The sequence below is a fragment of the Cydia splendana genome, chromosome 22, assembly GCF_910591565.1.
Source record: "Cydia splendana chromosome 22, ilCydSple1.2, whole genome shotgun sequence".
Lineage (NCBI taxonomy): Eukaryota > Metazoa > Arthropoda > Insecta > Lepidoptera > Tortricidae > Cydia > Cydia splendana.
In genome coordinates, this window is record NC_085981.1 from 2426707 (window position 1) to 2442173 (window position 15467).

General features: G+C 34.6%; 1 protein-coding gene across 6 annotated transcripts in view; it reads right to left on the bottom strand.

The window, feature by feature from the left end:
• The window catches only part of LOC134801445 (voltage-dependent calcium channel type D subunit alpha-1-like), a 133003-nt gene that overhangs the window by 40059 nt on the left and 77477 nt on the right, over positions 1-15467 (bottom strand). For 4 of the 6 annotated variants that reach the window (XR_010145670.1, XM_063774011.1, XM_063774012.1 and 1 more), the window contains exons 11-28: positions 15141-15247; positions 14710-14825; positions 14276-14378; positions 13673-13824; positions 12993-13203; positions 12491-12611; positions 12054-12139; positions 11857-11957; positions 11639-11775; positions 10104-10329; positions 8262-8397; positions 7503-7669; positions 7051-7138; positions 5653-5760; positions 3971-4023; positions 2930-3067; positions 1664-1778; positions 1000-1130 (exon numbers count right to left, since the gene is read on the bottom strand). Coding sequence is in view for 5 of the 6 variants with exons in the window: in XM_063774011.1 (XP_063630081.1) it covers positions 1000-1130; positions 1664-1778; positions 2930-3067; positions 3971-4023; positions 5653-5760; positions 7051-7138; positions 7503-7669; positions 8262-8397; positions 10104-10329; positions 11639-11775; positions 11857-11957; positions 12054-12139; positions 12491-12611; positions 12993-13203; positions 13673-13824; positions 14276-14378; positions 14710-14825; positions 15141-15247 (2296 nt within the window). In the remaining variant the exon portion in view is untranslated. Of the gene's footprint in view, positions 1-999; positions 1131-1663; positions 1779-2929; positions 3068-3970; positions 4024-5652; positions 5761-6620; positions 6729-7050; positions 7139-7502; positions 7670-8261; positions 8398-10103; positions 10330-11638; positions 11776-11856; positions 11958-12053; positions 12140-12490; positions 12612-12992; positions 13204-13672; positions 13825-14275; positions 14379-14709; positions 14826-15140; positions 15248-15467 lie in introns of all 6 variants that reach the window. The other 2 variants (XM_063774010.1, XM_063774014.1) reach the window with 2 other exon arrangements.

The following is a 15467-nucleotide window of genomic DNA, read 5'->3' on the forward strand; positions in this document are numbered from 1 at the left end:
GACCATAGCGTTGGTACCGGCGGCCCAATCGCGTGGGCGTTAGTCGAACGTGTCGGATAAAATACGAGTGTCGAACGATTTGTACCACAAAAATCCTCGTATTATTCGATAGTCCATAAAAAAGAAGTAGGCGGTAGCGTAATGCCATACTTCTCCGGTGTGACTTACAGCCCGCCATACTGAGGCGAACACGTTAATTAAAAAAAAACAATTCAACCATTTGTACCAAGCTAATTTTTGCACAGGTGATCATCGTCGAGCAGCCATTCATGGACATCACCATGCCATACTTTTCGGATGGTTCCAAATGCCCGCCATACCGCCGCAAGGAAGTTAATTGTTTTTTTTTTTGCTAAACGATTTGCATTTAAATTTTTGGAGAGTATTTGATAAAATGTGACCGTTATTATAATTGCCATACTTATAGTAGGGGGAAAAAGTGCTGCCATACTTGAAAAACTTATTTAATCGACACGTTTCAAAAATACGACTATACAATACGTAAAATAATTTTTTACAACGGGCATTTGGAACCATCCGAAAAGTATGGCATGGTGATGTCCATGAATGGCTGCTCGACGATGATCACCTGTGCAAAAATTAGCTTGGTACAAATGGTTGAATTGTTTTTTTTTAATTAACGTGTTCGCCTCAGTATGGCGGGCTGTAAGTCACACCGGAGAAGTATGGCATTACGCTACCGCCTACTTCTTTTTTATGGACTATCGAATAATACGAGGATTTTTGTGGTACAAATCGTTCGACACTCGTATTTTATCCGACACGTTCGACTAACGCCCACGCGATTGGGCCGCCGGTACCAGCGCTATGGTCATAGCATTTTCTTTCCTTCATTACATGCTTAGACCCCTGACGAACCGCCATACTGGTACAAATGACCCAGTAAAATGTGTCACTATCTCCCGGTCTAAAGACTCATTGTGGGTCGCTGCGCCATTAAGTAAGTAAGTTATTTTTTTTTTAATTGTGTTCATATACCTTCTTATAGGTTTTGCTTTTAGGGCGAACTCTATGCAGTTCCGCTGATTCTTGTCCAGTTCACAGTTTTTATACTCCTGCTCTCCCTCGTTTTGGAATGTTACTATGACGAAACCGACGAATATATTTACCTGAAATAGAGTTACATAAACTTTTTTGGATTTTTTTTATTTTAAATACTAATTTTACATTTTACATCTGATTAATATTCTCCGTCGCTTAGAAGTAAATTTTGATCCTGTCAATTTAATTAAATTTGTGCCAAAAAAAATTTTTTTGACGCAAAATGTTGTATAAATTATCAATTTTTGAATTCTGTTCAGATACTTCAGATATAGTATAGAATAATATAGCTTGATAGTATTAAAGTTTATACCGTATTTATTGAGAATATTCACAAGTGTCATTATCAAAAATGTAAAATTATAAAAAACAGAATTGACCAACAACAAGAACACGACAGCTTGGGAGAGGCCTATTTCCAGCAGTGGACTGAAACGGGCTGATGATGATGATGATGAAGAACACGACGCTAGTGCGTGGTAGAGATAGACGGGTTAAAGTTAGATTATAAGTTCGCCTATTAAATAAAATGGCTGTATATTTTGGTATTGTTTAAGATTCAGAGTTATATATACGTAATAGTAATCATAGTAAGACGCACCATAAAGAAGGCAATTATAATAATATAAATAATATAGTAGGCTGCAACGATTGGACGGAAGTTAGTAATGGGACCACGGTCCTCTTGGTTTGAGTCGATGGACACGTACAACAACCTGCAACAGAAATATTTATTTTATCTTTTTTAAGGAGTTGGACCAAGCGAATTCTGCATGGCATTTGCAATGACAAAGTGTGGCCATGTCATCATAAATGTCACATTTCTATGAAAATATGACGCCTATAATGACTCTCCCTCCTTTTTATAAAAATATATACTTAACGATTGAAAATGTAAAATAAAGTGGAGCATTCTATGAAATTGTCTACCGTTTGTCCCGTACAAAATTTTCTGAAGATTTGCAGTATAAGAGTTTCCTTTTCTATGACAAATAGTCAAAAATATGCTTGGAAAAATAATCGCCTGCTTTAAATGCCGTAATAAAAGTCACAACACAGGAAATAAAATGTGTTTGTATGGGACAGCCCGTGGAATGCCCCAAGTGTAGAATGTAAATCTAAAACGAGAAAAAGAAAATGTTGCAATTAGCTAAAAAATAATCATAATAAAGAAGAAAACAATAATGACAAAACAACAATAGTAATTGACCGAAGCGTTAGCGAAGGTCTCCGTTTTAGCTTCTAGCTTTTGATAGACAATGCTGAACTTTGACCTTGAATAACTTCTGACGCGCACACGATATATGCGTCGACTTTTAAGAGAACCTTTAAAATGTCATAACAAAGGTGTATACGAGTTTCCAGCTTATTATCGCTCTTTCCGAGTATGACCCCCTTTTTAGGCTTAAGATGACTGGGCCAACAGAAGTTTTTGTGGCAAAAACGAGTGTTTGAGAAAATGAAACATCGATAAATCTGTTATGGATATTATATTTATAATTATTTAAAATATGTAATTTATACTGGCTGTAGGTAAATTACTGAGAAATATCAATAATGCAAATAAATTACAAAGCGGTACATAATTTCTTTAAAAATTAAAACGTAAACTGTAGTATACTATAATAATAGAAAACTACCAATATATCAAAAGAGAAGAAGATATCGAACGTGTTGCGTATTTCGCGGTAGCTTCTTATATCAGTATCTTCTTATAAAATGTAATAAATATCTAAGTAACTATAACGTTAAGGTAACATCGATAACAGACAAGTCGATATTTCATTTTGTCAATCACTTCTTTTTTTTTTTGCCACAAATACTTCTGTCTGAAAATAATTATACTGTGGTAAAACTATAAACTCACGCAGGCCACCCCTCGAACGTAGAGACGGTGAACAACGTCAGCATCCCTTTCATGACGTTGTCGAAATGGAAGTCATTCCTCTTCCACTCTCTATCTCTAACTACGTAATTACGATTTTCAAACACAAGGTATGTTCCTCTGAAAAATAAAAGATAAAGTTATTCCTTACTTTATGTCAAAATCACAACGAAATCAAAATGTTTTATTTATTCAAAGTAGATTCTTAAAGTATCTTTCTATGGAACTTGCTAACTATGTAAACAAATCGCCATATTGAAATTGTCAAAGAATGATGAATAATACTAGTGACTTTTGTTTACATAGTTAGCAAGTTCCGTAGAATGACACTTTACACAATATTTTTTGAAGAATTGTAACGAATAATAATATGAAATTGAATATTGATATACATTAGATATAATATACTAGACGACCGGCCTGACATAGTGGGTAGTGAACTAGTGAACCTGCCTGTGTAGCCGACGGTCCTGGGTTCGAATCCCGGTAAGGGCATTTATATGTGTGATGAACACCAATATTTTTTCCTGAGTCATGGGTGTTTTCTTTGTATATAAGTATGTATTTATCTATATAAGTATGTATATCGTCGCCTAGCAGTCATAGTACAAGCTTTGCTTAGTTTGGGGCTAGGTTGATCTGTGTAATATGTCCCCAGAAATTTATTTATTTATTATTTTATATGTAGGTACCTACAGGGAGCAATTTTAGATGTCAAGTTTAATTATAAAAACCTAATCCATATCCGACTAAATATACCTACGTGTTTATATGTCAAGTAATGTCTAAGCTAAAATGTGTCGCTTAATTTCAAACTCGGGTAAATCCATTCGACCCTCTCAGCAAATATCTACCCTATTACTTTTTCTTAATACCAAAATCGCTTAATCTGACAGATGGATTTACCCGAGTTTGAAGTTAAGCGACTCAAATAGGCTTTTTTATTAATGGCAGCTCTTATTGGATTTGGTTAAATGATTTTATTCCTATCATATTACACCAAATGAATAAATAGTTACTTACTGACACTCCGCTTTCGTCATCTTCGAAATATCAGTACATCTAAAAAACTTTCCCTGAAACCAAAACTCAATGATTAATAACGATTAAATTAAAAACCAAGAGATTAGTACCATGCTTTGCCACTACAAAAACATGAGTCAATTTAAATCATAAGATGACGTTAACCCTATTAAAGGATTTGATGGCGCCATTCATTTATTACGTAAGACGATTAAGGGGGGAAGGGGGTCACAATTTTTTTTAAATTTCTATGAAACTATGACAATTCAAAGAATACTTCCACACTATATGCTATCAAACATGGTGCAGAATTAGCTTAGACGGACTCCAATACCTTTTTAGGTACAAATAAACATTCTAAAAATGATTGTTTTGAAAAATAAACACTAAAACAAACCGAACATTGTATTAATTTTTTCCTTTAGATTCTTACGTAATATAGCGGTGTGTGCAGCTACACTCACCTGTTGCTGTTCCGCCGCGAAAGCTATACATGTTTTGTTTTGTTTGTTTGCTTTGTCTTAATTATAATACTAACTATAGATATAAGGGACTGTAATACCTAACCCTATATATGGACTACATGTTCGAAATAAAATATTTCATTCATTCATTCATATAGGGGGAGGGGGTCAGCCTCTTCTTATTTTTTTTACATAGGGGAGGGAGGGGGTCAAAAACTGGCAAATACCGTCTTACGTTATTAATGAATGGCACCTGATGTGTCTACACAACTCATTTCTCATGATGAAAAATACTATACAAAAGCATTGATATTGGCTACAGAATACAAATTTCTTTTGAATGATCTTCCTATTTTGCACGGTCTAACAAGCTGAATAACAATCAACTGATGGCTTGCAAGACTTTGTCACAACAACTGACGGTAAAATAAAGCATCTCATGTTATTTTTACATTTTTTTATTTCATTTTTATTTTATTTTATTTAGATAATACCTTAGCAACTCATGCATTAATTGGTTTGACTCTAGGTATAAGTGTTATGTTTGGAACATCGTTTGTTACCTAAATACATTTTATATCAAACGCAAGTTACCCATACCCACGCAGTTAAATGCCACAAAAACTCAAACCTTATAAATATTTAGTAGGGACCTTAAGTAACAATATTTAAAAGCATTAGTCTCTGATAGTCTTGCACCAGGGTGTGCCCTGGACCAGGTAAAGAAGTAAAGTTAGACTGCATAAGTTTGATGTAATTCTAGCACAAGAAGTCTTACTAATAAAATAAAATTTATCATTTTAATAGACCCGTGACTGACTAGACTGAAATGACGATCAATACGATCATGCCACAACACCTAGTTTACATGCGGCTAGAATTAGTTTAAAACTGAGATATTCTAAAAAGAGTTGAACACATTGATGTAATAACTGACTATTTGAGTAGGTAGCTCTATTCTTATAGTACTCACAAACCGCAGATAACGTCATATAACATAGCGTAACAAGTAATGAAATCATAACCATAACTTTGTAATAAAGATATTATTATGACTATCAGGTCACAAAAAGAAATTTGATTTTATATAATTTTGTATAAGTATAGAGTAGGAGCAGCTAAAAGTTAGCGCATGTATCGAAATACAGGCAGATGTAGACTATCTAAATGCTGTTCAAGTCTTTGTAGAAAATCCCAAGCACAACATCGAAATCTCACCTTAAACAACTGTACGCCAACGACAGCAAACATAAATTGTAACAAATATGTAACTAGCATTATATTGCCTATAGTCTTAATAGCTACTATCACACATTTCACCACATACTACTCAGGTTAGAGGGGCATACGTTACCAACGGGGACGACCGATCCAGCAGCGGAACATAGGGGAGAAGCAAACCAATTTTAATAACAAGGGACTTCGGGACGACTTTGTTATTAACGGGGCACTTGTTATCCTTGGGGGACTTGTAAACGCCAAGGTAGGGGTGGTTACCTCTAACATTCATGGGCTTTATTAGTCAACTAACGTCTACACCTTTGGGTTCGTTCGTTATTTCCATGCTTGACTATATTGACGACATACAGTTTTCTAAATTTTGCTACAGCTAACGAGATCACATGCCGACGATGAATTACTTTTCTCTTATTTTTATGTACCTATATGTTATTTTGGTTGTTTAGTTAATAGGATAGAGAGTGCGAAATGTGATGGATTCCTTTGGAAAATAATCAGAAAAGGAGATATTAAAGACAATAGGAATGAAGCAGAAGACGACATAGATATATCGTTAACCATCAAGCTTCCCAATATTGATCACATGGAAGCTTTAGCAGCAAAATAAATAGCGCAAGAGTTAGAAGCAGAACAAAACTTACAGAACTGACTTTAATAGACGATGAAATCATGAGAAATGAGTGAGATGTTATAGCAAATAATGTTTTGGGAGTAAATACTCGTAACAACATCACATTCTCATAAAGCATAGAGAATAGGATGGTGTAGTTAATACATTATATGCTACTGCACCAGGAAAAATAAAGATAGTTATAGAAAAGGTCATTTAGTTACCCAAAGGTGTAATCGAAGATTCTAGACAAGGAATCGATGAGAAATGTAGAGACCGTGGACCACACGTGTTCCCAAGGAAGGTGCTATGTGTGGAGAATTCAGAAGCCCCCTACCTTGAACATTTGTACTCCCATGACGGCGAACATGAATTGCAGTAACGACGTTACCAACAATATGTTCCCGATTGTTTTGATAGCAACGATCACGCATTGAACAACGTGCTATAATCATGGAAAAAATGTATCAGAGGTCAATTAATGTATAAATTTATGTATACAACAGCTGAAAGATCGATGATCTACAAAAAACATTGTTCTTACGAAAGTAACTTTCTGGATATAACTTTTTATTACACTGCATCCTCTATTTTCTACAATATTGGAAACCATTGTTGACATTGCCCAGAAATTATTTCAGAATTATGGATTTTTTTTATCTAAAATTAAAATGGCAGACTAATTATAAAGAACTTAAAAATCTTCACACATATAAGTATTAGGTAAAATATGAAATAATTAGGAAACAAGGTAGAAGATGACTGACCTTAAGGCCCTTGGCCCTATTGATGGCCCTGAGTGGCCTCAGCACCCTGAACACTCTTAATATCTTCACCACCGATATACTTCCTGACCTGAAATATTTATAACAAAATGTTAACGCTTTTCATACAATTTATTAGGAAGGAATATCAGAAAACTAAAATGATTTCGTTGAAAGGAAATTAATTTATGTTCTGCTAATAAAAGAGGATAACGAAGAAAATTAAATGGCAGTCTAGATAATTACAGATTACAGAGTAACAAATCTTGAAGACCATATACCTATATTATACTATACAACAAAATTTCACCACCAAACCTCACCTAGGTACCCTTCCAGATAAATAACTTGGATAAACTAATGTCAAAGAAAATGATTTAGTTATTGATAATACAACAAGCTATAGCTTATGATAAAAATTTGCAAATCAAAGGACGTTACGAACGGTAACATACTTAAAGCACATGGAGATGAGCGACACGCAGACGACGAGCATGTCGAGCACATTGAAGGCAGAGCGGAGGAATGCGCCCTCATGCAGGATCAGCCCGTACGTCACCAGCTTGAGGAACAGCTCCAGCGTGAAGATGCCCGTGAAGAACACGTCGAATTGACTTAGGAGCTGGAAGAGAAAGTAGAAACTAAATAGTAAACTTAGTTGCCATTGTAGAACATATATTAGACCTTTTAAAATGTGGAACTTTATGATTAAAATGTATCAACTATAGCGTGTACAGATATAGTGCATGATTATTTTCCTTCGTATTTTCACGCAAACATACGAACGTGCCTTGCTATTTCAGTCAGTCTCGGTACAAAAAGTACTGAGGTTGATTGAAGTAGCATGACAAATACGAACGTTTCCGAGAAAATAAGAAGGAAAACAATTATGCACTACATCTGTACTCCCGCTACTGGTTTTCCATAATAAAAAAACCAATAAGTACCTGAAGCAAGAAATCCCGGCTCTAGCTGTACAAAACTAGTTTTGGGAGCATATCTTAGTTAACTAACTAGATTCGCAAATGGAAGGAGAAAAAAAATTGGTGTCGGTTTGGGTTGGTGTCAGTTGAAAAATAGGCTAGGTTGAAGAGTTACAGCACGAAGGATTTAATTTATCAGTAAATGATTGTCGCTTGATTGTTTAAGCATAACAGTATGTTGTATGTGTAACAACACTTATCATAGAAAAAACTATAATGACTTTCTCTCACCCAATTCCTGAATCCTTTTTGCTGTGCATCCAAAGGATCTTCAGCAGCCAACATGGCCGACGAGAACATGATGCAGATCAGGATGATGTTCCCGAAGGTCGAAGATGCTGACAGCTTGTAGCAGAACACGCGGAACCTGCATATAATAACCATGTAAATGATGAAGGTAATTATACTGGAAATAAGGATAGAGCTGAAGGTAGTGATCTAAGGGGACACCAAAGTGATACACATAATATCGAATCGGGACTTAAAGTGACTATTGAACAATGATGCCAATAGGTAGGTTGGGTGCTACTTCATGTAAGAATACATTTATTATGTAGAAAGGTAAGAATATAATAGTATTCAGTAGAAAGTTGGAGTAAAATCTTGAGATAAACTCGAAAGGTCAGTATTTAGATAGGACAAATATTTAAACATTGTTCAGTAGTAATATACAGAAACATTTAGATGCTTTAATAACACGTATATAGTAAAGATACTTAAAATATAATAGTTATAACAAAATGAAGCTCATGCGTAGTGCATGCAACATAAATGCAGACGTACTAAATCAAACTGACAACATTTCATACATGCATGCAGACGATACTATAACTATTCATATTTTATAACGCCTAAATCTATCTAGGGAGCTCAATTCATGCTTTGATCTATTTATACTGCTAACAATCAAACCTAACGACTAACATGAATCTGCAATACCCTGAAATCTCATTGTTTTTCAACCTTTTGGGATTCACATTGAGGAACGACACTCGTGCGATGATTTAGACGGGACAATTGATATGAATGATGATGATAAGGCCAATTATTTGAAAGATATCACTACAATATGCGACGACAAGTAGAAGTTTTTATAAATCGTTGAAATCCATACACATTGCATGGGTTAAACTATATTGTATGTCTACGTTTACAACAAAATTTGAGCAAAATTCTTATTTTGATTATGTTTTATAGCTAATAAATTCATTGATATCGTTATGAGTATCTTAAATTTTAGGGATTTTATTAGCATTTAATTCTACGCGAAGCACTGATTTTTGAAGGATATTGATATACGAATGTAATATTATACTATTATTTGTTTGAATGTGCTCGATTTCATCGTTTATACAGTTACTGCTACTTGTATTCGCCCATTGTGACAACATGATGCTAATTTCGACAATGAGATCAGGTATGTCCCCCACCAATCACCTGTTCTTTGGTGACAATATGAAGAAACTACTAGCGTTCGGTATAGGCGGCACTTGATTGGTCATATTCATTTCTGAAACCCGCCGCGGCCTGGCGGTAACTAGCGTCCCTTCTTCTTCAGACTGCCCGGCATCTTTGTGAGATAGAAAGAGACGACAGTAGACTTTTGTTCAAATCTAAAATGCACTTTAAACCTAGAGCATACCCTAAACTAAAGAAACTCTTCTATTTACTTGCCGAAATCCCTGTAAAATATTTTAGATACCTAATTTCATTACAGTTTGTATCCTCAGCTAAAAGTATTTTAGAATAAGAAAATGCTAAATTAATTAAAGTGAGTGTAGCTGATAAACGTGTAGTTAGAGTAAATAATAGTAATATTAAAATATACATAATAAAACAGCTGAAAATATTAAAGTAGAGAAATAGAGGCGTGAAGAATAACAAGAAATTCGTCTTTGATAGTTAAAGTGACATCATTGATGTAAAATCAATAGTAAGAAATAAAATTGAAGTAGAAAAAATTGTAACGATAAAACTATCAATGACAAATCAAGAGACATCAAATCAAAAAATACTTCAAAAAATAACATCTAATTAATAGAAGCTGTAGATGCTGCTGTCCCACACCCTAACCTGTTGGTTTTGGTAAATATGAAGAAGGAGGTAGCGTCAGGGATGGGTTTCTTAGAGTCGTGTATGTCGACTTCAGACAACCTCCTTGGTCTCGCCGATGATGTTGTCGGCTTTCGCTTCAATCTTGGCTCCTCGCCCTCTGTGTTCACTGTTGTTGCATAGTTAGTTTCTGTTTCTTTGTGTGTTAGCTCCATCACGGTTACAGTGGGTCCTTCTTTGTTAGAACCTAATGCATTGTTAGTATTTTTACCATCTCCAGGGATTGTTTTAATACCTGTATATTACTTAAACTAGTACATAGATGTTAACAAATGTTAGTGATTAATAATTTTGTAAATTTGAAGTTTGCTGATGTTTACGAAATGTTCTTCAGTTATGAATTTATAATAGGAACATCATGTCAGAACATAAACAATTCATAGTAGATATCAGCAAACTAAAATCGTTTCATCAACATACATAAAAGTTATAGGTAAACCAGAATTTTGGGAGTATTGTCAAGAGGGCGCTCGTTTTGAATTTTATATAGCAACAATTTGTATAGTGGGGACAATGGAAATTGGCAGATGATTTTTGTTTTATTCCGACAACTTTAATAAGTGCGAAGTTTGATGTTTGGATATTTCTTCGGTTTTTACGCTATAAAATTCGTGAATTTTACGACGTATGACACATAAATCAAAATCATCCAAATCTATTTTATTTTTTTGTTTTCTTTTTTTTTTGGTTTGGTCGTTTAATTCCGCCCTTACGCCCTTCGCTAGCAATCCGTGATACCGATGCATGCGATACACCTAATACACAAATCAAATTATTACAAGACATCAACCAAATCGTGACGACCTGACTATAGTGACATTTGTCCATAAGTTTGAAACCTACCCGTCAATTCAGGTGGTAATTTTGTTATGTTTTCTAATGGAAGAAATTTCTCTCCCGCACGTTTTTTTTTTTTCAATAAATAACTATATACACCGTTTACAACTTTTTCTCTGTAAAATCTAAAACTTTCGGCATGATTATTGCAGTCTAATAATAATTCACACGAAACTAGACAAAGCAATGTTTACATTGTCAATATTGACAACTATCATAGAGGGTAGATGTTGTCTATTATTAAAGTTGTTGCCATTGCTAGAAATTAGTACCAACAAATTTCCGTAACATGGCGCACCCTCAATAGATCCTGGTTCACCTATACTTAACTATTGTACCTACAATAGGTATGTCAATTTTGAATTATTCTTTATATACTGTAATTTTTTTATCTATCACCACACGTCCTCGTAAATAGGTAAGTAATATTTTTAATTAATGGACGGAAAACCCTGTTCTTTTGGGTGGGTGGATATTGTTTTCAAATTTAACCGTTCGACCTTTATTGGTAATTTCTTATGATCAGGCATCCATCATTTTTTGTACTAAAGGACCTAATTCGAATCAAAAGTACTGTTTAAGTACATTTGAAAAAAAAAAACTCATTGAGACTTTAGCTTCTCTACAATAACGACAGAATAATCGATCAATCAATATACCTATATGATTCCTCTGAATAGTCTCTTCTTCCCGTTCTTGTTCCTCTTCTATCCTCTCTGTTTCCTCTCCACCCTCTATCTCAATTCTTCCATCTTCTCCTTCCTCTGAGCCTGTCTCTTCATATTCACGCTCCGAACTAAAGTGACAAAATATAAGTTCAGTTTTTGATTTTACTGTAATATTCGAATTTGCTTTTACTTCAGTATAGTGTACATACTTGTCCGTCGTATACGCATCGTCGTCGTGAATATATTCATCATCAGTGTCTGCATGTGCACCATCAATTATTACACTGCCGGCTTCCTTGTCATCGGGATTCTAAAAACATAATATAAACAATGTTAATTAAAGTGACTAAATTAAAGTATGTTACAGATTTAGGTTTGAAATTAATATGAGCTAGGCATTACGCACCGCTTCCTGCTTTTCAATGTTGGTCAACGATTCTGCGTCTGCGAGATTGTCTACGGCGATGGCCAAGAAAACGTTTAGTAGGATGTCTGTATTTATGAGCTCAGGACTTTAAAAGGCTTTTTATGATAAAGGTATTGAAATACAATTAACAATATCTTATTGAAGAATCACTTATAAAATAGGGATTCTACTGATGAACTTCGCATTTTTATAGATTAAAATAATGGGATAAAATATTTTAAAATTATACATTTGTTCAAGCGTATAATGTGTTCCAGCGTAGTTACCATGGCGGAACGTGTGTACCATGGTTTTCAATAAATAATTATGATTACGATTATTTGTATTTTAATTTAGATTTACGATAAATTAAATAAATACAATTGACCTATTTAGTTAAAGATATAACTCGAAATAACAGCTATAGTAAAGGATACAGTTGCCACAGATGAAGAGGATGATGAAGTAGATGCAGGCGACGATGCCGACGGAGCCGACGCCGCCGTATGCCTTGATGCCTTCGTACATCACCGCGTTCCAGTCTTCGCCCGTCAGGATCTGAATAATTGATTGATAATACTGTGAGTACTGTGACTAAGATCTTTGTGTTTATGTTCGTAAAAATGACAATTAAAATTTAAGAATTGCATTCACGAAAAATTTGGCTATTAACTACTACAACTATGAGGGGGATAAGATTGATGTCAATGTTGATATCATCATCATGACCTCATGTTCGTGTTGATAACAATGATAGTGTTTAATGATGGAATAAATGTATCCGCTTCCGTCTCTTTATTGTAGTTTTTATTGCTTAAATTAAAATAAAAGTATACAATTTTGCTTATGTACGCTGACAGCAGACAATAATGATGAAGTAGTAAGTAGCTGATAATGAAGATGATGTCTTTATAAATCTAAGTAACGTAAATAACAAACCTGAAATACCGTCAGCAACGCCTGCCAAAAGCAATCGAAATTGTGCCGATCCTTCTCCTCCACGGGATCATAGTTGAACTTCCCTCCGAAGACCTGCATGCCAAGTAGCGCGAAGATCATGATGAAGAGGAACAGCAGCAGCAGCAGCGAGGCGATGGACTGGATGGAATTGAGGAGAGACGCTACTAGGTTGGAGAGGGAGCGCCAGTATCTGAAGAATAACAAAAACTAAGTAACAATAGTCCAGAAGATGTTTGTTAGTAAAACTGGAAACAGAACTTACCGAGAACTACTTTTTAAGTTATTTCATGATTTCATGTTTCGCGCCATAGGCAAAGGAGGAGGTTTACATTTCGATTTCTCATCTTTAGTAATCAATAATCTCGTTTAATTTTCATGGGAACGTAATTTAGTTAGAGGCTTAGGCAAAATAATATCATAGAAAATGATTAGTTAATAATCAATGTGATTAACCAAAATTGTTAAAAGTTAAGTTATTAATAATAATAATTATTGAGTGAGTTTATAAGAGACACAAATAATAATTACAACTTAAAATAATTATTTTTGATTATCTTTTTAACGGGTAAGGAGAAATTAACAACAAATGCAAAAAAAGAATCTCGGGCAGTTTTCTAGGACGAATCTTATCATCCGCTAAAATATAAGTTTAATCTTACTTGGTGACTTTAAACACCCTCAGCAGCCGCACGCACCGCAGCACGGAGATTCCGAGGGGAGGCATCACCTCTGTCTTCGTGAGCACCATCTCGCTGATGGACCCGACCACCACAAAGCAGTCGAACCGGTTGAACAGCGACACGAAGTAACCCTGGACAGTGTTCAGGTTTGTAAAGATATGTAGATAAATAAATTATTTATTCGCTTACTCCTATATACCACGTGAGTAAATTGAAGGTGACGAAACAATTATTTGAAACTAAAAATCAGTCAAAGTAATCAATAATTATAATAATGACAATTAAGAGAATGCAAATATTAAAAGCGTATGAAATTGGAATGTAGTAATTGAAAAATGCATCGAAAAATCCATTTCTTGATAAAGTACTGCTAGTTGAGTGATTGAAGGCACAATGGTTGAGATAGACAAGATATTAATGGAGGTGGAAGAAAAAGAAGGGAACTGAGTTAAAAATTGTAGAAATAAATGACAGACAATAAATGTTGATAAAGATCTCGCCGTTGAACATGTTTGCCTGGGCATCACATGACCAAATCAATATGAGAATATAAATAAAACATGATTTAGGTCTATAACTTACTTGTAATCCTAGACTGTACATCTTGACTAACATTTCTAAAGTAAAAAGTGCTACGAAAAAGGCGTTCCCGTACTCTTGGAACAAATCCAGCCAGCTTGGTTGCCTGAAATAAAAATATAATCAATACAAAAAGTCTGCAAAAAGCCAATAAAGCCTTGAAAGCTTTCTGACTTATATTGTAAGCACTCTTTTCCCAACTGATTAACTTTATCCTCAGAGTTACATACTATACTTTAATTTCTATCCTTTTTAGAGGATTGCTCTTTACCTACTAAAAATGTATTTACATTTCCTGCGTTTTCTTGTTCAGGATAATTATTGTGTTCATTGTGTGTTTTAAAATCATACTGTAATTTTTTTTTTCTTTTATTAAATTTCCTTTATTTACGTTAAACCACTCTCATTTTTCTGCCTTTCAATTAAAACATACTCACTGATAATGCTCGCTGGCCAACACCACGGTGTTCAAGAACACAAGAAGAATGATCAGCCAGTAAAACGTCTGCGATTTCACGGCTTTCCGACAGCTACGCTTCATTCTTCGATTGATCTGGTGACGATTAAATTATTATTCCTTTTAATCTCATACATACAACATATTAACTAATACCTTTAATTTCAGTTAGAATTTTTAATGATTGAGAAATTCAGCAGCTGGCTTAGACGGTTTAAAAAGTAAATGACCAATTGATACAATTCTAAGCCAAAACTTGAATTCTCAAAAATCTGTTAAACACTTTTTTTTTCACGTTTAGTCTGTGCGGAAATAGAAGAGTCGTAGAATGTATGGGGCCCAATACATTCCACGACTCTTCTCTTTCCGAACAGACTCATAGCTATTAACATTACAAATAATAGTACTTACTTTATCGAAGTCTTGCTTCCAGAGTTTGCAAAGACAGCTCTTCTGTGGTTCACTCATCTCTACTCCCAAATGGTCTGATGAGTCGTGGTTTTCTGCTGTTCCTGCTCCTGTGCAAGCAGTAATTACAAATTTAAGCAAAAAAAAAATAAGCAATGAAAATGAGCGGCCAGGTATCAGACATTGGGAACACCTATAACCTATCTGGAGTTATGTCATTGGCGTTATCTTTTATCTTATTAACTAATAACCAAGTTTGGTTCAGTGTATTTTCCTTCAGTCCATTAATTTATTGAAATCATCCCTAGCGTCTTATCGCCGTTGCATTGA